Source organism: Salvia splendens, chromosome 3 (assembly GCF_004379255.2).
Source record: "Salvia splendens isolate huo1 chromosome 3, SspV2, whole genome shotgun sequence".
Taxonomy (NCBI): domain Eukaryota; kingdom Viridiplantae; phylum Streptophyta; class Magnoliopsida; order Lamiales; family Lamiaceae; genus Salvia; species Salvia splendens.
Window position 1 is genome coordinate 520,496 of NC_056034.1, and position 19,874 is coordinate 540,369.

Below are 19,874 nucleotides of genomic sequence, written 5' to 3' on the forward strand. Positions count from 1 at the left end.
TGGACTTTAAAACACCTTTGCTCATTAATCTTTTACGAAACTATTAAATATGAATCAAAACAAATCGTTTAATACCAATAGCTAACACACTTCAGGTATCTGGTACTAAAAAAGTTTTTTTGAACAAATATTAATAACTAATTTTAGACTATATACTACTAAAGACTATATCAAGTTTTATGTAACTTATATAAATAAAGCTACCGCTATTGGCTTAAATATATTTCGTACCATACAAAAAATATTGACCTTTATTTAATATGGAGAAGCTAAGTCTTTATCTATAAATAAAGATGCAACTCTCAAATTTGAAATCAGAGTGGTTAATTGTCTTATTCCACCTTCGAATAAAAGATTGGTTATTTTGATCTCTATCTTCTATAAAAAAGGTACCATTCTCAATTGTGGAATCATAACAATACGAGATTGGTTAATGGTCTTTCTAAATACTGTTTGTATTCTTTCAGCACGTCTTCTTTCATCTCTGAATATCATATTGGTTATCTTCTTTGATTCAAAGAGTTAATAAGCATGGCAGCTTATGGAGCTCTGGTTTCTCTTATGCATATCATAGATACCCTTCGCAAACATCCTTTCCCTCCAATTCGTATTGACAAAAAACAAGTTGAATCTCTCACTCAAAATGTTACCATCTTGCAGGAGTTTCTTGATGCTGCTTATATATCCCCTGTTGCCGGTAGCCATGAAGCTGATCCATTGGAGCGTCGTATTGCTGATGCAGTTTATGCAGCCGAAGATGTTATCGAATCACAAATTGTGCTTCAGATTGACCGACGATCTCCAATCGTTGAGGGTCATGGCTTCTATCAAGATCTGCAGAAAGTGATTGAAGAAATGAATTTGATCAAGAATGGGGTGCAGAAGATTGCAGTGGAAGCTCACTTGCAGCAAAAGCCCGTTGCTGCGTCAACGTCTTCTTCCTCTGTGAAGGAAAACGTGATGGTGGGCTTTGAGGAAGTGTTTCTTGAAGTTTTGGATAAGCTCACTGGATATCAACTCAGCCGCGAAACCATCCCTATCACGGGGATGGGTGGAATTGGTAAGACCACTCTTGCCCGAAGTTTATTTGAGAATGCACTTGTTAAGGAGCGTTTTAACATTCGTGCTTGGACTACAATTTCTCAAACTTTTAACGTTAGAGAAACACTTAGAGAAGTTCTTTTCCAAGCAAGTGGTGATTCAAGTAGTGATCTGAGTGAGGAAAAATTGGGAGAAAAAATATACAAGTTTTTATTTGGTAGGAGGTATCTCGTAATAATGGATGATATGTGGAGTGTAGAGGTGTGGGAGAAGATAAAATTTTTCTTTCCTAATAACGAAAATGGTAGTCGGATAATCGTAACCACTAGATTGTCAAACTTGAGTTCTTCGTTGAATGAGTCTTATAGGGTTGATATGCAATTTCTTGATAAGGAAAGTAGTTGGGGATTGTTTTGTAAGATAGTGTTTGAGAAAGAAAGTTGTCCTCTTGAGTTGGTGAATATTGGAAAGAATATTGTAGTGCAATGTAAAGGGCTTCCTTTATCAATTGTAACAATAGGAGGTCTTTTGGCAAAATCTAAGCGCGTGATAGAATATTGGAAGCATATAGAGCAAAATTTAAATTCAGTTGTTATCAACAACAATGATGAATTTTGCTTGAAAATCTTGAGGATGAGCTATATCTATCTGCTAAACTATTTGAAGCCATGTTTTTTGTATATGGGTTTTTTTGAAGAAGATCGTAGGATCCGCGTGTCAATGCTCATGAAGCTATGGGTTTGTGAAGGGTTTTTAAAACCAAGGAATGGGAAAAGTTTGGAAATAATTGCACAAGAGTATTTTAAGGAGTTGGTTGATAGAAATCTCATTTTAGTTGATGGGTTGGGGTGTACTGGAAATATTAAGTATTGTAAAATTCATGATTTGTTGAGAGATTTGTGTTTGAAAGAAGTTGAAAAGGAAAGATTTTATCATGTGATAAGAGACGATCCACTACACATAAGTTGCGAACGCCGGGTTGTTCTGAAAACTGAAGTGTTGCTAATAAATAAAGTGTTGGGATCTTTATCACATGCTCGTTCTATAATATGTGATTATGATGAAAGCAGCAAGAGTGAAGTTAGACTGCCTCACAATCTTAGATTGTTGAGAACTTTCAAAGCATATGATGATAGTGATGATCGTTCTATAATGTACCTATCTTTTTGGAATGGTTCTTATTTCCTAGATAATGTGTTTGAAATGGTGAACTCAAGGTACCTTGCTATAAGCGTTCATGACGAGTCAAAATTCCCTACTTCAGTTGATCTGCTTTGGAATTTGCACACATTGATCATTTGTTGCAGAAATATTGGTATACCAATTGGAATTTGGAAACTGCATCAACTTCAGCATCTTGAGTTTAGGTCAAGCAACTTGAATCTCCCAGACCCTCCTAGTGGCGACAATGACATTGTTGGTATGGAGAATCTGCATACCCTCAAAGGAGTGACGAATTGGGTTTTGAAGGAGGAGGTGGTTGAAAGAATTCCCAATGTGAAGAAATTGAATCTAACATACAAAGAGGTGAAGCAAATAGAGGGAGCAAACTGTCTCAGCTATCTTCACTGTTTTAGCAAATTGGAAAATTTCTTCTGCGATGGATTTGGAAGTCATGAGTATTTGCAAGAGATGAGGCTCCCTCGCTCTCTCAAGAAATTGTCTATTGTTGCCTCTTTTACTCTGGAGTTGGAAGACATAATGCCAAAAATCGGTTCATTGCCCCTTCTCGAGAAGTTTGTATTACAGTATGGTTTCTTCAAAACAGGTAAGTGGGAAACAATTGAAGGTCAATTCACAAGTCTCAAGTTTCTACGGTTGGAGCATTGTAAAGGTCTAGAAGATTGGATTGTGTCAGACAGCTCTCACTTCCCACTCCTCCAAAACCTTTTTCTTCATAGTTTTCGTCAATTGAAGGAGATCCCAGCAGAAATTGGAGAGGTAGCAACTCTGAAGTCTATTTCATTGAACAGTTGCAGTGAATCAGCAGTGATGTCAACTAAACACATAGTAGAGGAACTCGAGGAATTACATGGAGAGACAGACCTTCATGTTCGTGTTTCGACTTCTAATGAATCACTGAGGTGCTTTGCAAGTGTCAACTTTGAAGTTGATGTGTATCACTTCATCAAATATCCTCTCATTTCCACAGGAGAAGATGATGGAAATTGCTAATGAAGAAAGAACGTGAGATTTTTTTGTAACCTTGTAAAAAGTTTGAGCATTTTGTTGCTTCATTACTGTAAAGCTCTTACACCTTCATGCATGATCTTACACCGCCAATAAAACATAGGGCCCAACTATCTTAGCTATAATGTGGAAGGGAGAAAAAAGCTACCCACCTAGCCTTAGTAATTGAGGTGAATAATAACCACACCATTTCTTATTTGAATTGTTCATCTTTATCTTCTACTTATATCATATTGCAATTCTAAAGTGTGGAGTCATAATACCATATTGTTGTCTTCTCATTTTCATTGTGTGCATTCATAGATTGAGTTAAGCATGGCTGCTTATGGAGCTCTACTTTCTTGTATGCACATCATGGATACTCTTCACAAACATCCTTCCCCTCCAATTTCTATTCACAAAATCTCTCACTCAAATTGTTACCTTCTTGCAAGAATTTCTCAATGGCCGTGAAGCTGATCCATTGGAGCGTCGCATTGCTGATGCAGTTTATGCAGCTGAGGATGTTATCGAATCCCATATTGTGCTAAATATTCACAGATCTTCCACAATGCATGGAGACATCAATAAATCCCAAATTGTGGCTCAAAATGATAGACGATCCACAATACGTGGGAAGATGATCAGTTTTATTAACTTGTTTCGAGGTGTATGTAAATGCGCAAGCTCATCCACAACTGCAACTGCAACCACAACCGCAGCTGCAACTGCAACTATTGAAGAGGACTTCTTTCATGAACTTCAACAAGTCATAGATGAGTTGAATCTGATAAAGAAAGAAGCCATGGGGACTGTAGCTGTCACTCGGCTGCAGAGAGAGGTTCCCTGTGCTAGCTCATTGACATCTTCTTCCACCGCGAAGGAAAACGTGATGGTGGGCTTTGACGATGTGTTTCTTGAAGTTTTGGATAAGCTCACTGGAGATCAACTCAACTGCCAAATCATCCCAATCATGGGGATGGGCGGAATTGGTAAGACCACTCTTGCCCGAAATCTATTTGAGAATGCACTTGTTAAGGAGCATTTTGATATTCGTGCTTGGACTACAATTTCTCAAACTTATAGTGTTAGAGAAACACTTAGAGGAGTTCTTTTTCAAGCAAGTGGCGATTCAAGCAGTGATCTGAGTGAGGAAGAATTGGGGGGGGGGGGGGGGGGGGAATTGTACAAGTTTTTATATGGTAGGAGGTATCTTGTTATACTTGACGATATCTGGAGTGTAGAGGTATGGGACAAGATCAAAGTTTTCTTTCCCGTCCCTTATGGCGAAAATAGGAGTCGAATAATCGTAACAACTAGACTAACAAACTTGAGTTCGCAGTTTAATGAGTCTTATAGAGTTGGTATGAAATTTCTAGATGAGGCTAGCGGTTGGGAATTGTTTTGTAAGACAGTGTTTGGAAAAGAAAGTTGTCCTCTTGAGTTGGAGAATATTGGAAAGAATATTGTAGCAAATTGTAAAGGGCTTCCTCTGTCAATTGCTACAATTGGAGGTCTTTTGGCAAAATCTAAGCATACAAGAGAATATTGGGAACTTATAGAGCAAAATTTGAATTCAATTGTTATTAATGATAATGATGAATTTTGCTATAAAATATTGAGGATTAGCTATATCTATCTGCCAAACTATTTGAAGCCATGTTTTTTGTATATGGGTGTTTTTGAGGAAGATCGTAGGATCCGCGTCTCAATGCTCCTGAAGTTGTGGGTTGCTGAAGGATTTTTAAAACCAATGAGTGGGAAATGTATGGAAACAACTGCACAAGAGTACTTGAAAGAGTTGGTTGGTAGAAATCTCATTTTAGTTGATAAGTTAGGGTCTATTGGAAATGTTAAATATTGTAAAATTCATGACTTGTTGAGAGATATGTGTTTGAAAGAAGTTGAAAAGGAAAGGTTTTATCGTGTCGTAAGAGATGATCCTACAACAAATAACAGCGAACGCCGGGTTGTTTTTCCAGTTAAGATTTCAGGGTTGTCAATAAATGAAGTCTTGGGATCTTTATCACATGCTCGTTCCATACTGCGTGATTACGGGAAGGGGGATAGAGAAGTTCGACTACCTCGCAATCTTAGGTTGCTGAGGACATTCAAAGCATATTATGTAGATACTTTTAGTGGTGCTTATTTCCTAGATAATGTGTTTGAATTGGTGAACTCACGGTACCTTGCTGTTAGAGTTCATCAAAAGTCGAAATTCCCTGCTTCGATTGATCTGCTTTGGAATCTTCATACATTGATTATTCATTGTTTGGATGATCTTATCGCACCGATTGAAATTTGGAAACTGCATCAACTTCAGCATCTCGAGTTTAGGCGACGCAAATTGATGCTCCCTGATCCTCCTAGTGGCAACAATGACATTGTTATCATGGAGAATTTGCAGACACTCAACGGAGTTGTGAATTTGTTATTGAATGAGGAGGTGGTTAGAAGAATTCCTAATGTAAAGAAATTGCATCTAATGTATAATGTGAAACAAATGAAGGGAGAGAATTGTCTTAGCTATCTTGAGTGTTTGAGTAAATTGGAAAACTTTTGTTGCTTCACCAGAAATGGATGTGATGAGTATTGGCAGTGGATAAGGTTCCCACACTCCATTAAGAAGTTGTCTATTGTTGCCTCTTATGATATGGAAGTGGAAGACATAATGCCAAAGATTGGTTCATTGCCTCTTCTCCAGAAGTTTGTATTGAAATATGGTTTCTTCAAATCAGGCAAGTGGGAAACAGTTAAAGGCCAATTCTGTAGCCTCAAGTTTCTACATTTGGATCTTTGTAATAGTCTAGAAGATTGGATTGTGTCAAACAAGTCTCACTTTCCACTTCTGCAGAAGCTTCGTCTTTGTAGTTTAGTTCAACTGGAGGGGATCCCAGCCGAAGTCGGAGAAATAGCAACCTTGATATCGATTGATGTGGAATATTGCAGTGAATCAGTGGTGGTGTCAGCTAAAAAGATTGTAGACGAACACGAAGATTTATATGGAGACCAACTAGACCTCTGCGTTCGAGTCAAGGTTTGGAAGAAAGATGAAACACTGAAGAGCTTGGCAAGTGCCAACTTTGAAGTTGAAGTGTGGTAGGTTATTAAAGAACTAACCTTGTAAAAAAAGTTTAAGAATTTGTTGCTTCATTGCTAAATTTGAAGTTCATTGTATTATTTCATCTAGTTGTCTTCTTATCTATCATGCATTGTTTAAACAAGGGAAGTTTCATCTAGTAGCACCACAAAATCAATCAAACACCAGAGAGTAATTGTGTACAAATCCTGAAGAACCTCAATTAAGCAGTCTCCATCACCAAAAGTCATTACAACTACACGATCCATCTCTATAATCATGAAACCTCTTACGATCTTGTGCAACAATATCCCTAACTATCTTTGAGATGATCTTAAACACATTGTGGCAATCGCTGCATACACGAAACCGTGAGAGGCATGAGCTTGAGAAGTCAAGAAACCGTGTGCAGCTGCAAGTCTCTCGCTATGAGCCATTAGAGCTTCCTCCTTGGTCTCATGGTCTACATCATGGAGCCCACGTTTGATCTCCGGTATGTATCCCGCCTCCTTCATCTGCTGCTTCAACGCCCTCAGCAATCCGTATAATCTTTAAGCATCCGGATGAGACCTATCCCCTGCTCTATATTCATGAATCCAATGCCTAATCACCGGCATTTAGTGGTATCAGGCCCTCCCTCGATTGCTCATTCAGGCACGATGGATCAAGAATCTGAACAAGCTCAGTGCATTGATCACCAAGCATCACATTTCCGTGTATTCTACAGAACTTCATCAAGGTCTCCCATATCTCCACGGATGGCTCGACTGGCATCTTGTAAATGAACTCCAAGGCTTCATCTAAGCACCCTGCAATCTGCATTTCCCAACATGCCAACCATGCTAGCATAGTGCTCCATAGCAGGAACGACGCTATAATCGTTCATCATGGACTCAAAATACAGCATTCTTTCCACAACATCACTTATAACGCCACACATAGAAAACACCCCAAGAAACATCTGTCCATCAGGTCTCATCCCGGATTGTTTGAATTCTGCAAACAGTTCAAGGGACTCTTCTCCATGGCCATTCTGAGCAAGCCAAGATATCATAATATCCCAAGACGTTAGATTGCGTTCAAGCATATGATCAAACATCTTCCATGGAACCATATTTACAATACATCTCAATTATCTGATTATACATTCTGACTTCAAGATGAGCTATCGACTTCGCAAGATGCTTGTGCACAGATTTAGCTTCAGCAAAAGCCTAATTCTCCCCACATGATTTAACCAGTGCCATAAACCGAGGCAGATCAACTCGGATCACCTGTTTCTCTATCAGTTCCAGCAGCTCCACCGCTTCCTTAAGTTTCCCTTCTCTTGTAAACTGATCAATATCATCCAGTTTGCTAGTGGATCGGCTCTCCACTTTCATAGATAAATCAGTCAATACTCGAAAATCCGTTACTACTCCACTCTGAGATTCACTCAAACTGAATCATTTTGATGATGAATACCATAATCATCACCATTTTTTACCGGCACTAAGAACCTCCTCTCGAATTCTCTAAACACGCTCCTCCATGATTATGCGGCCTCGCATCCAAATTTCCACCTTTATAGCCCACATTCTGCTGGAAAGTGCCAATTTCCATCTTCCCGCCAAAATTCTACCGGTTCGGAATCCGATCCACCTCACCGCCGACAATCTGATTGATTCTGAACACTACCGTTACCATTACCAACAGTATTGGATAAATTAAATCTATCAGCCCCAATTTTCCCATAAACCCTGCTAAGGTTTTGGTTCTGCTCAACTCCACCTAAACTCCAGACAAAAAACTGATCATTTCGATCTTAATTGACGTAACCAGATTGATTTCCAGCTCTATCTCCATCATAATTGCTGTAAATATCAGCTGGTTCAATGGCAGGTCCGACACACCGGACAAAATTATGGATTTCTACGGAGCAGCAAAACTAAGAGGGATTCTCTGACATACCTTGATTGCGCGTCTCAAAGAAGTGAGCGTGACGAGTGCAGCTCTCCTAGTGTACATGGCATGAGTGAACTCGGTAGATGCAACTCAGTGAGTCGATCGATTACAGTAGATCGCTGCATTGCACAATTGTTTGGAGAAGAAATGCCGAGGTAGAGATGCCGGTAAATGGGTCGGGTCCAAAGTCGCATACCAGATCTGGTTAAGTTAATGGCCTAATATAAAAGCCCATTTCAAGGCCCAACAAAATTTTCCAATATTTATAGTAACACACTTGAAAACAAAGTTTGTCCAAATGAAATAGAAATAATACATAAAAACAATTTTTTTAGCTATTTTTATTCTAACAACTAATATACTATTATTGACTATATCGATATTTTTTTCACTTTGAACTTGGAAGTGATTATAAAAAATAGATTAGGAAAGCTTTCTTAAGTTCTTACTTTGTTAATTTTGAGATACTAAATAGTAAAAAATCTTAATTTTAAAATTATTACATATTAAGCATTTGTATAGTGTATATGCCTGAATAAATTATGTTTGTGTTGGCCATATCTCTACGAGTTCCATTCCATTTTCCGGTCTCATCGTTATCATATACCGACACGATTACGACCCTAACAGTCATCAACGGCCAACCTAAACAAACCCATGATTTTCACGGGCTATAAAACCACAACCACACATTTAATTTCACAAAGCCCATATCCATATTTCTAAGTGTTTTTGCTGTCTAAAGTTGTTAGCCACTGAAAATTACATTTTGATTTTGGCAATTCATGTATTCTCTTTCATGAAACTATCTCGTGTAATTATTTATAGTATGATAAAAAAAACTAGAGTGATTTTAATTTGTCAATATTAATAAAGTTATTAAATGACCACAAGAAATATATTAAATGATATAAGTAGTTATAAACATGCACATATAATTAAATGTATGTTTAACAATATGCAATCCATATTTAGTGATTTATTTTTCCAATATGGTTCTGTACTTTGATACACACAAGGACTCCATAACCTTTTAAAAAGTTAACACATATTTTGTGGATAAAATAAGTTTTCAAGTTTTTCCAAAAAGGGTATAGTCTATAAATTAATCACTACGTACTTTATTAAATATTACAAGTATATATATCACGAAAACAAGGTTCGAACTTAGTGACAAATTTCTTTGCCTTGGAGATTACATATTCTAGTCTCGCCAGTGGCGGATCCAGAAATATTATATTGGGGGTACGATAAATAGTTACACGAAAGATTTAACAACTAATCAATTTTTTTATTCTATTATCCCAATCATTTTTTTTCAATGAATCACTTCATTATATATAAAAATAAAATTATTTTTTATTCTTATTACTTGAAAAATATTACTACTATTTAAAATGCAGGTTCTTATATATTTATCTAGCACAAACGTTATTTTGGTTTAATTTTTTTTAATATTTTAACCAAAACAAAATACATAATATTTTCTATATAATCCCCAAATATGAGCATAATTAAAAGTCATAAATTATAAAAATTATATCCAATTATATATACTTTAGTTATTGGGTATAAAACAAATGAGAGAACAAATTATTTGGAGTATTATATTCAATCATATCCATACGTAACAGCTGTAAATTGATAACAAATTAAAACAGAAATATAGATATCAAATGCAAAATAGCAGAAAAATGCACAAATGAAAACAGAAATATAGATATCAAAAGCAAAATAGAACAAAAATGCACTTGGGAGGACTCGAAACCTGGGTGCTATAACATATTAGCATTATACCACTGGGCTATTTGCTATTTGGGGGTACACTCGTACCCCTTGTTGTTAACTAGATTCGCCACTGAGTCTCGCTACTCAATAATATTAACATGTAGTAATACTAAAAAAACATATAGTATATAATATTTTTATCCAATATAATTTCTCAAATATGACCTAAAATCAAACATTTGAGTACTATTTTCTTCTCAAGTGGATCGACGTGTATTAAAAAAAGGTCAAGCATGAAAAAGCAATAGCAACCACATGATTTACATGTACATTTTTTTAAGGCCACATCATTTATATACTTATAATATTAAGAGGGGTTGCTATCAAATTATTGCTATTAAAGTGACAACAAGCATATGCTTGAGATTATCTTAATGACCTTGCACAAAGTTCATATTTGTGGTCATCTACTTATTAAGCTTTACCTAACCTTAACTTTGTCGTTTTATCAATAACATAGGTTTAATATTTTGATAAATATATGTAACTATATATACACACAATACAATTTGTTAGTTTATACTCCTACATTTTTTCTACAAGAATACTTGGCAATTTTTGTCATTTTTTAAATACTAATAATATTTCCCCATGCAGTTCATGGATATTGTGAAATACTATAACATGAATTTAAAGATTAAATCCATTTAACTTCGAATAAACCGTCATGAATTCAAATAAACGAGAAATAATATTTTCCCATGTTTACTGCCACATAACTAAAATTGTTCAAACATATTCACGAATAAATGTTGCCAATTTTTGAAAGATAAGGGGAGTTTGCGAAGAATATATATAATTGAGGGGCCAATTTGTTAAAACGTAGAATAATAATGATAAGGTTTTAAATTTTGCGGCCGATGATTGAGCGTGAGAGCACGTATCAAACACGTGGCAAAGCTGTCATCTCTATAAATTTTTATACTCTCTCCGTCTCGTCTCAGGTTACTTGCACTCATCTATTTCGGCTCGTCACAAACTATATACATTATTTATAGTTTAAGTTAGAACTATATTTAATTAATATGTTAGATTAAATTATGAGCTCTTTTATTAAGTGATGTCTCATTACACTTAAAATTCTAATTTAATTATACTAAAAAATCAATCTCAAATTTACGGCCTAAAATGAAAAGTGCGAGTAACATGGGACGGAGGGAGTATAAAAATTAATAATTTTAATAATGAATTATACAAATATTTTAATGTAAATGTTTGAGTAGGAGTACCAAATGTTTTTATTATTAATATTGTGATGATTTTATCGAAATAATAATGTTTAGAGGTTTGAAATGATTTTTACATATATATAAGTTGGATTTAATTCGAGATATATGAATGAGCAGTAATGTATAGACAAAAAATACATTTAATTGGATTGTAATTTATGAGGTATGCTTCCATAAATAGCCAAAAGATAGTCTATACTCTATAATTGAATTTCAATTAAATTACGTATTTTGGTCATTATATAACATGTACTTGTGGGAAATGAGAATTATAATTACAAGTAAATGTATGGACTCAACATATACTAGGAAAATATTTGTGGATAGTACGCCACTCCATTTAATTACTCGTATTTGACTAATTGGATCATTATAATTTTTGAGTTATATTCATTTTCTTTGTCGGCGTAGAGTTTGATAAGTATATAAGAAATTTGTTGATAAGAAGGAATATTGATAAGAACCGGAGAATATATATATATATATATATTTAATATTTTATGGTATGCTACTATGAAATTGATGAATAAATATCGATAGGCCCACATATATAATATAGTACTACTATATTGTATATACAAATTATTAGTCAATTTTCCATTTCTCTGAGAATTAGGTATTTAATTAAGAATCAACGTGACGTTTCTTTATTTCGTTGAATATTTGCTTAAATGCTTTTTTTAGGGAAGTGAAATAATGATGGGCCAAGTTATGAATTTTTTTGACATAGTAGTACTTAATACTTAATACTTATACTATATTAATTTTATGATTTCGTTGAATATTGCTTTAATGCTTTTTTAGGGGAAATGATCAGAGATGGGCAAAGTCAATATTATTGTAAATCTTGACATGATTAATAAGTATGCTAAAACTAATAACATTAATAATATTTTTAATTAAATAGAACATTTTAGAAATTACGGTCTGTTATGATAATATATCACCTTGAGCTTCGGTAATATCCATCTAATGGAATAAAGGATAATGTAGCAAAATATGATGCAAATATAACATCATAAATTTATGGTAAAATTGAAGCGGTTATAGGAAAATGCCAGAAAATAAAAATAATATAAAGCCACCGAATATTTCAGCATATGCTGTAAACAGCTGGAATATTACCACAGCATCTTATTTATGTATTTTATAGTAGTAAAAGTCGTTCTTAACCATTATTATAATAACGAATAAATATTTTATGCATATTATTCCACGAAAATGAAATGTATTTTCATCTCCAATATGATAAAAATAGTAGTAGCATAATGTAGTTAAAATTTGCATTTTTTTTCTCCTTAATGTTGTTGAAATTATTATCAAAATTTTAAACAAAAAATAGAAAATTATGAAGTGAGGTTACTTAATTTGACCAAAATTAAAGAGAAACATATCACGATAATAATAATCATTAGTCTAACAAACGAATTCGGTTAGCCAATCAAGAACCATTAAAATCAATGAATTTCTTTACAAAAAAAAACAAAATAATGAATTTAGTTACTTTAATATCACGTGATTTATAGTTATTCCAATTTATTAATTAAGTGCAGTTTTTGAAATATGAAAAATCATTAATAATTAAAAAAACGTTTGGCGAAACTTAGAAGAGTTAAATAAAGCATAACATATACTAGTATATAGTCAATGAACATTATGCGTGTAAGTAAAGACGATCACAAGTCTAAAAATTTATTTTTCATAATATCATCTTAAAATAAATAAACAATACTCGAATTTTAAAACGACACTCAATTTAATTTTTTTCTTCATTTTTAAATCAAAAGAATATGCTTGGGACATTTAAATCCTTTTTCAACGAATTAAAAAAATTCATATACTATAATACTAGTGTCTCAATACAGCCATACAAATAAATTTTTCCCTAACAAACTGATGAAAAATGATAAAATTTGATCAAATTTTGTATTGTTCCGCAATTAAAAGTTTTGTTTGAAAAAATCGACAATATTCATAATTGTTACACGACAAAAAATCAGCTCGATATGTATAAATTTGTGATATTTTTAATCTAACATTATAGTTACGAACTAAAATTTGATCAAATATCGGCAATATTGAATTTTGTGATTTTTTTTATCGATTTTTATAGTTAAGAACCAAAATTTACCTAAAATTAAGAAGCTTTAACAATTTATTTTCAAACGTTTTATTTCCATTTAATAAGTCAAGCATGTGTTTGAATCATTTGTTTATTCACTTCATTTTTAATCAATATTGATCGGATGTGAATAATTAAATTTACAAACTGCTTAATGAAATAAGCTGGAAAATTATCTTTTGAAAACGAAGACAGCCATTAATTACACAGCTACAGATTAAATTCATAAAAATAGAAATTATTAGTAGTATATTCCTTATTCTCTCTTCACGCCTATTTTTTGTGGACGCAGTCGCCGGAGCTTTGCTTCTAAATCTTCTCTCTCGATCTACGCCTTATTTCAACCCCAGCCTTCTCAATCTGCAGCCTCGCTCGCATATTTTCTGTTGTTTCCGAGTTTATCGCGATTTTTTTGAAAAATTTTAGCTGAAAATCGAGTCTCATTGTAGTGAGATAGTTGTTGGTGAGTAATAGAGTTTTATTTTGGATTTCGGATACTTGTTTGTGTAGGCTGAGTTGTTTGAGGATGGTAGGGTTTGTGGAGCAGAGTTGACTTGCAGCTTTGCTTGGAGAATTTGTATGCGATAGTTGGATTTGCGAAGCCCGAGCTCGAGGCTCGGGGAATGGGAAGCATGACTTTGGAGAATGAAACGAAGGTTCCTTTCAATGTGGAGGCGAGCTTTGATGACGTTAGTGGCGGCGGCGGTGGCAAGTTTCAGAAATTCATGCTTTATGAAACTCGCTCGGTATAAATATCTGATCTCGTTGCTGTTTGCTTGTTTGAAACTAAATTATTGTTGTTGTGATATCTTCTGCTATATGTGGTTTGAATTTGGGGAGTAAGTTGCTGTGTTTTGATTGGTGCGTTAAGTTTGTCGATTGTGCATTTGCTTTAATCGTAAGGGATAGAACTATTATTGACGTTGGCATCTGATTTTAACCCGTTGAGACGTGATCTTGAATAGGAGAAGGTTTTAGGGGGGGTTTAATTCTTCAGATTTGTGAAAATTCAGTCTTTTGACGCAGCCTTTTTCTTGTTTCACCCTGTAAGCTGCTAGAGCTTGCTATTAATTTGTCTTGATTTTATATTTTGCTCCTTTTAGCAAAATTTACTCGAAGCATCATTGTAAATCTTATTCACTTTCGGAGTTCTATAGTAACGGCATTTACATTCTTTCTGTTTTGGAGTTGGTTGTATGAACATATATGACTGAATCTATGACATGAGTCTATGTTTGTTCCCTGCTTACACAATCAGCTCACTCATTTTCTCTTGCTTCTCTAGAACTTCTATATGTTTGGATTTGAGAGAAGGAAAAAGTACTGGAAAGTCTTGAAGATAAGCAGATCAGATCAAACCGAGCTTATTGTTGTTGAAGATTCGACACTATACTCTCAGGATGAACAATCCGAGCTTCTGCAAAGAATTGCTGATGGAAACAAGTCTACGGGCGGATTAAAATTTGTCACCACATGCTATGGAATTGTTGGTATGTTATCTTTGTTATTACCACTCTCAACAAGTTGGTTGTGTGAATCAGTTAAAAAAGGATGTATATTTCTTCTGACTTTCTTGTGGTTCTTCTCGTGGTTACAGGATTCATAAAATTTTTGGGACCTTATTACATGATCATTATCACTAAAAGAAAGAAGATTGGCACAATTTGTGGTCATGCAGTATATTCCGTTGCCAAGAGCGAGATGATCCCAGTACCTTATTGTTCTGCCAACTCAAATATGGCTTATTCTAAAAGCGAGAACAGGTCTTTTGCCAATTCATATGTAAAAAGTTGCTATGTTTCGACAGGACAAAACTATAAGATTGAATATGTGTGTTATGTTTATGTCGCTTGTTATTTATTGTTAATTGTTAATGTAGTTGTTGTTAAGCTATTTAATGCTTTACCTTTATTATATTATTATATTATATTATAGTGTCTTCTGCCGGATCTACATTTTCGAGGCAATCTCATTAATATATCATCAATGCACCCTTCTCTAAAGGCTGTCGTACGATGCTAATTGTTTACGGCATTATAGCATTTGAGTGTTATTTTTTCCTATAATTGATAGTCCTTTTAGAGATCATCGTAAGCACAGTCTTATTGTATATGCCGTAGTTAAATTGTTCTTAGTGCCCGTTGCCAGTTTTTCCCAGTTAATGTGCAGGACAATCCACATTGGTGTTGTGGTATTAATTTAACTTGTTGAATGACGAAGGTATCATCAGAGTTAAGGGGGACATTTCTTGCCTTTAGTTTTTTATGTTTTTAAGAATTGTTCTCTTATATCTTACTTTTGAAATGGACTTCTATTGACTTGTTTTGCCGTGCCTTCTCTTTTGTTGATAAATAGATACAAGAAGCTCTTACGCAATGTGGATCTCACCAAGGACTTCTTTTTTAGCTACTCCTACCATGTTATGCTTAGTCTTCAAAGGAATCTAAGCAAACATGAAACAGGATTATCCCTCTATGAGACAATGTTCGTCTGGAATGAATTCTTAACTCGTGGTATTCGAAATCAGCTGAGGAATTCTGTTTGGACAGTAGCATTGGTTTATGGATTCTTTAAACAGGTAATTATATTCATAAGAAGTCAGCCCATCGTCTCTGTTGTCCTCATTTGTTATAGGGATTCTGCTCTTATGATTTAGTTGTTCTGATCTCTATGATATAGCAGTTTATGTTTTGTGAAATTCATGTTTTATTGAATACTCACTATCTCTTATATTTGAGTATCTTCATATTTTACTATCATGACTTGATTTTTAACTTTGAATCTTTAACAGGTTAAGCTCTCAGTATCTGGCCACGATTTCAGTTTAATTCTTATTGCTAGACGATCTCGTCACTATGCTGGCACCAGGTCCTTAAAATTCTAGCCTCATTAATATAGTTTTTGTTTCTTCTACGATTGTTTATAAAAATGATTTCTTTTGCTATGTCCATGATCTCAATCCATTTTTCTATAATACAGGTTTGATTTTTCCATAATGCATTGTGAATTAGGAGGTCTGTATTCAACTACGTGAGTATTTTGAACTAAAACCCAGTCCATGTGTCTCTGATGCAGATACTTAAAACGTGGGGTTAATGAAAAGGGTCGTGTAGCAAATGATGTTGAGACCGAACAAATAGTGCTTGAGGATGTGGTAGGAAGACCAAGACAAATATCTTCTGTTGTGCAAAATCGGGGTTCAATACCACTCTTTTGGTCACAAGAAACTTCTAGATTGAATATTAAACCAGACATCATATGTATGGCGATTATTTAAAATAATTTATCCACACTTTAGTGCTTTTTAGACACTCTTCTAACCATACCTTTGTGCAGTATCGAAGAAGGATGATGCATATCAAGCCACTAGGCTTCATTTTGAGAATCTAGCTAAGAGATATGGCAATCCTATCATTATTCTAAACTTGATTAAGGTAAACTTTAGCATTGACTGTTGGGCCGATACTGCTAAAGTGGCAGAATCACCATCTACATTCTCCAGATAGTTACTGTGTTAAATGTCTTTAAAACTCCATTTTTCAATTCCCAGACTCGTGAGAAGAAGCCACGGGAATCTATTCTGCGTGCAGAGTTTGCTCATGCTATTGAAGTCATCAATAAAGATCTCGCACATGAAAATCGCTTGAAGTTCCTTCATTGGGATTTGAGTAAACACTCTAGAAAGTATAAATTCAAAGTTCTTTCCTTCCCTTCCCTTTGCTTTTTTTTTTCCTGTTTACTTTCACACTTGAATATTGTAACCTTAAGATCTCTCCGTCTGCTCTACAGCAAAGCGGCGTGTGTGCTGGCATATTTAGTCAAAGTAGCAGCTAACGCGCTGGACTTAACTGGCTTCTTCTATTGTGAATTACCTCCAGTATCAAGGTGAGGGATTTGATTAATTACTGATATTTTCTGAAGGTTGTTGCATTGTTACTTAATCAGTTTGAAGACTGTGATATTGTGGCAAGCCAACTGTTTTATGCATTTTACTAGATAGATAGTTATTACCTAAATTTCTGGATCACTATGTTTGTTGTGTACTAATATTACTTCTGTTGTAAGTTAGTTATGATTATAATCCTTCTTTCTGTTACACGATTATGATAACCGATCGACTCTTCTACAGCCAACTCCCCTGCAGTAGTGATTGCAATGATGATTGCCCCGATGAAGACCTTTTCCTTATGAATGAAGATGTGCATGATATGAATGCTGAAGATAGAATTGGCTCTGACGTGAATGATTGTCATGTTGTAAAGTTGCCCTTGTTTCAGAAAGGGGTATTAAGAACAAATTGCATTGATTGTTTGGACCGGACCAATGTTGCCCAATATGTGTATGGGCTCGTTGCTCTTGGTCATCAGTTGCATGCATTAGGGTATATCAATAGTCCTAGTATTGGTTTAGACTCCTCATTGGCAGATGATTTAATGAAGATTTATGAAGCTATGGGCGACACTCTTGCTCTACAGTATGGTGGATCTGCAGCACATAATAAGGTATATTTTGACCATGAGAGGTTTTAAAATTTCGTTACTCTGCAACACCTTAAACCCACTTCTCATCTTGGTTTTTCTTGCTGAGATAAACATTGTAAACTTCAATAAGATGTTCTGTTTTGGAAACAAAGCGCTCTTCTTTCTTCTTCTTGATGACCTAATATGTGCTACAATGAACAGATCTTCTCGGAGAGAAGAGGTCAGTGGAAAGCAGCAACACAGTCCCAAGAGTTTTTGAGAACTCTTCAGCGTTTTTACAGTAATGCCTACATGGATGCTGAGAAACAAGACGCCATAAATGTGTAAGCCAATTGGTCCTGCCTTAAGCTGATCCTTTTTGGTTAGGTATTGGTATAATATGTGATTAATATTTTATTATACATGCTTAATTTTTTTGTGAGCAGGTTCTTAGGTCATTTTCAGCCACAGCAGGGTAAACCGGCTCTTTGGGAGCTTGATTCTGATCAACATTACAGTGTTGGAAAACGTGGATCTGAATTTGCAGCAGAAAATGCTAGGTATTTACAAAACATACCTGCACCTACCATGTTACTACTCATATCAGACACACGATATGTGAATTATACATTTTGTTCATACTACGATTATGGGTTTATTAAAAGCAAACAAAAACTTTTTTTGCTCTGAACACTGCAAGTATTTTGCTGTTGTGCTTTGCGTTGTGTTGCTAATGCCAAATGAGTTTGCAGGTCAATGATCAAAAGATCGTTTTCTGATGGGAACATTCTCTGTGACAACTCGGCCAATGTTGACGAGAAAGTCCTTCAGATGAATAGTTCTCAAAGGCCATTAGCTATGGAGGTTCAAGACTGTGGCGTGTGTCTTTCAGAATCGACTCCAGAATTTTCAACTTGTGAAACTGCTATAACTTATTCCCGGTATGAGTTTTTACATTTGGAGAAGTAAATGGCGCATTGCACACATAAAACCTTTTAAATCTTGTATTGGTTGCACGATGTCTTGACATCATTGGCTGCAATTTTTAGGTATACTCCCTCAATGTCACGTAAACAGCTGTTCCTTGATGCGCAACAAGAGCAAGTTCTTGAAAACGAGAGTACATACTTTGTTGACCGCAGAGATTTAATCAACTGTTCAAACTTTCTTGATGTGGATTGCCTATCTTCATCCGGGAACTCCTGTGAAGAGGAAACTTATGAACGGTAAACCATTATTTCTCAGAATCAGAAATCTGAGGTTCATGTTGACGATCTTCTTCAACATGGATCATGCAAATTGCTTGTTCGTTGCTAACTGTACCTTTCCTCATTCCAGATCATTGCTAATTGCTTCCCCAAACGTTGTAATGTCTTCGGGTGAAATTAAAATGGCATCAACCCCATGCCATGAATCTGGATCAAGCTTGAAGGTCAGTTCACTTTCAACACACTTTTCAATCTTCAGCCTAAATTCGGATATAGTTAAAGTCTTAAACACGAAGTTCGGTCACCTCATCTATGTGCTTACAGGGAAAGGAGCTGGTCAGCGGAAACCTCGGATGTGGCTCTGCCAGCAGCTCAGTCGACCTCACTGGATTCTCGGACAGTTTCGTGCATTGGGTCATCAACGGCAACGTGCTCTTTCCTTGAGACATTCGTTCGTCCCCAAAAACAGTGCAGTAACATTGGCGCCATTATTTGACTTGATGAATCCATCCAAAGGATGTGGATAGAGAAATAAATGGTGGAAAAAAACGTAGCAATAAAAATGGATGGAGAAATTTTGGTACAGAGATATATTCTGAAAATTGTACATTTGCAACCAACTAATTTTACTGGTGTAGTAAATTGTTCATTTCTTGAGGAGAAAGTACAGATAGTTTGAACACTGCAATCCTTTTTTTTTTCTCGCTCTTTTTTTAGCCTTCGAGTTGTAAATAGTAAGTTTACTTTTCATCTATCGTTGGGAATTCTGTACTTGATCTTCTGTGTACATACGTAGTTATCAATTTATTTCATCATTGTATGTACCTTTTTGTT

At 35.0% G+C, this 19,874-nt stretch overlaps 3 protein-coding genes and 1 pseudogene across 7 annotated transcripts; 3 read left to right on the top strand and 1 right to left on the bottom strand.

Annotated features, from left to right (window-relative positions):
- The first annotated feature begins 336 nt into the window (after positions 1-336).
- LOC121797339 (putative late blight resistance protein homolog R1A-10) lies at positions 337-3,799 on the top strand. Of its 4 annotated transcripts, XR_006049822.1 has the most exons (3): positions 435-3,228; positions 3,335-3,401; positions 3,666-3,799. XR_006049822.1 is itself a non-coding variant. In XM_042196098.1 (2 exons), exon 2 carries the CDS (start codon positions 856-858, stop codon positions 3,214-3,216), a length of 2,361 nt encoding a protein of 786 aa, XP_042052032.1. In that variant the 5' UTR covers positions 337-389; positions 661-855; the 3' UTR covers positions 3,217-3,433. The 4 variants fall into 4 exon arrangements, 3 of the variants coding, with proteins under 3 accessions (XP_042052032.1, XP_042052031.1, XP_042052030.1); XM_042196098.1 differs by lacking the exon at positions 3,666-3,799 and adding an exon at positions 337-389 and having other exon boundaries at positions 661-3,433; XM_042196097.1 differs by lacking the exon at positions 3,335-3,401 and having other exon boundaries at positions 3,666-3,743.
- Positions 3,800-4,397: 598 nt separating this feature from the next.
- Positions 4,398-6,371, top strand: LOC121794240 (putative late blight resistance protein homolog R1B-16). Its single transcript, XM_042192320.1, has 2 exons — positions 4,398-5,948; positions 6,065-6,371. The coding sequence occupies exons 1-2, from the start codon at positions 4,577-4,579 to the stop codon at positions 6,079-6,081; spliced, it is 1,389 nt and encodes a 462-aa protein (XP_042048254.1). The 5' UTR covers positions 4,398-4,576; the 3' UTR covers positions 6,082-6,371.
- A 79-nt stretch (positions 6,372-6,450) lies between these two features.
- Positions 6,451-8,388, bottom strand: LOC121794239 (annotated as a pseudogene).
- A 5,225-nt stretch (positions 8,389-13,613) lies between these two features.
- On the top strand, positions 13,614-19,864 carry LOC121794142 (phosphoinositide phosphatase SAC2-like). Of its 2 annotated transcripts, XM_042192178.1 has the most exons (17): positions 13,614-13,835; positions 13,906-14,118; positions 14,658-14,862; positions 14,970-15,135; positions 15,728-15,950; positions 16,164-16,240; positions 16,448-16,632; positions 16,709-16,806; positions 16,923-17,056; positions 17,162-17,257; positions 17,502-17,874; positions 18,055-18,176; positions 18,279-18,392; positions 18,585-18,773; positions 18,882-19,058; positions 19,171-19,264; positions 19,365-19,864. In XM_042192178.1, exons 2-17 carry the CDS (start codon positions 13,996-13,998, stop codon positions 19,482-19,484), a joined length of 2,496 nt encoding a protein of 831 aa, XP_042048112.1. In that variant the 5' UTR covers positions 13,614-13,835; positions 13,906-13,995; the 3' UTR covers positions 19,485-19,864. The 2 variants fall into 2 exon arrangements, with proteins under 2 accessions (XP_042048112.1, XP_042048111.1); XM_042192177.1 differs by having other exon boundaries at positions 13,614-14,118.
- The last annotated feature ends 10 nt before the right edge of the window (positions 19,865-19,874 follow it).

Excerpts from the sequence above, each read along its gene's own strand:
- LOC121797339 (XM_042196097.1), top strand. The coding sequence starts at position 532 with ATGGCAGCTTATGGAGCTCTGGTTTCTCTTATGCATATCATAGATACC.
- LOC121794240 (XM_042192320.1), top strand. The coding sequence starts at position 4,577 with ATGAAATTTCTAGATGAGGCTAGCGGTTGGGAATTGTTTTGTAAGACA.
- LOC121794142 (XM_042192177.1), top strand. The coding sequence starts at position 13,996 with ATGGGAAGCATGACTTTGGAGAATGAAACGAAGGTTCCTTTCAATGTG. Across the intron at positions 14,863-14,969 it reads CACATGCTATGGAATTGTTG|GATTCATAAAATTTTTGGGA; the intron begins GTATGTTATCTT and ends TCGTGGTTACAG. Across the intron at positions 15,951-16,163 it reads TTTATGGATTCTTTAAACAG|GTTAAGCTCTCAGTATCTGG; the intron begins GTAATTATATTC and ends AATCTTTAACAG.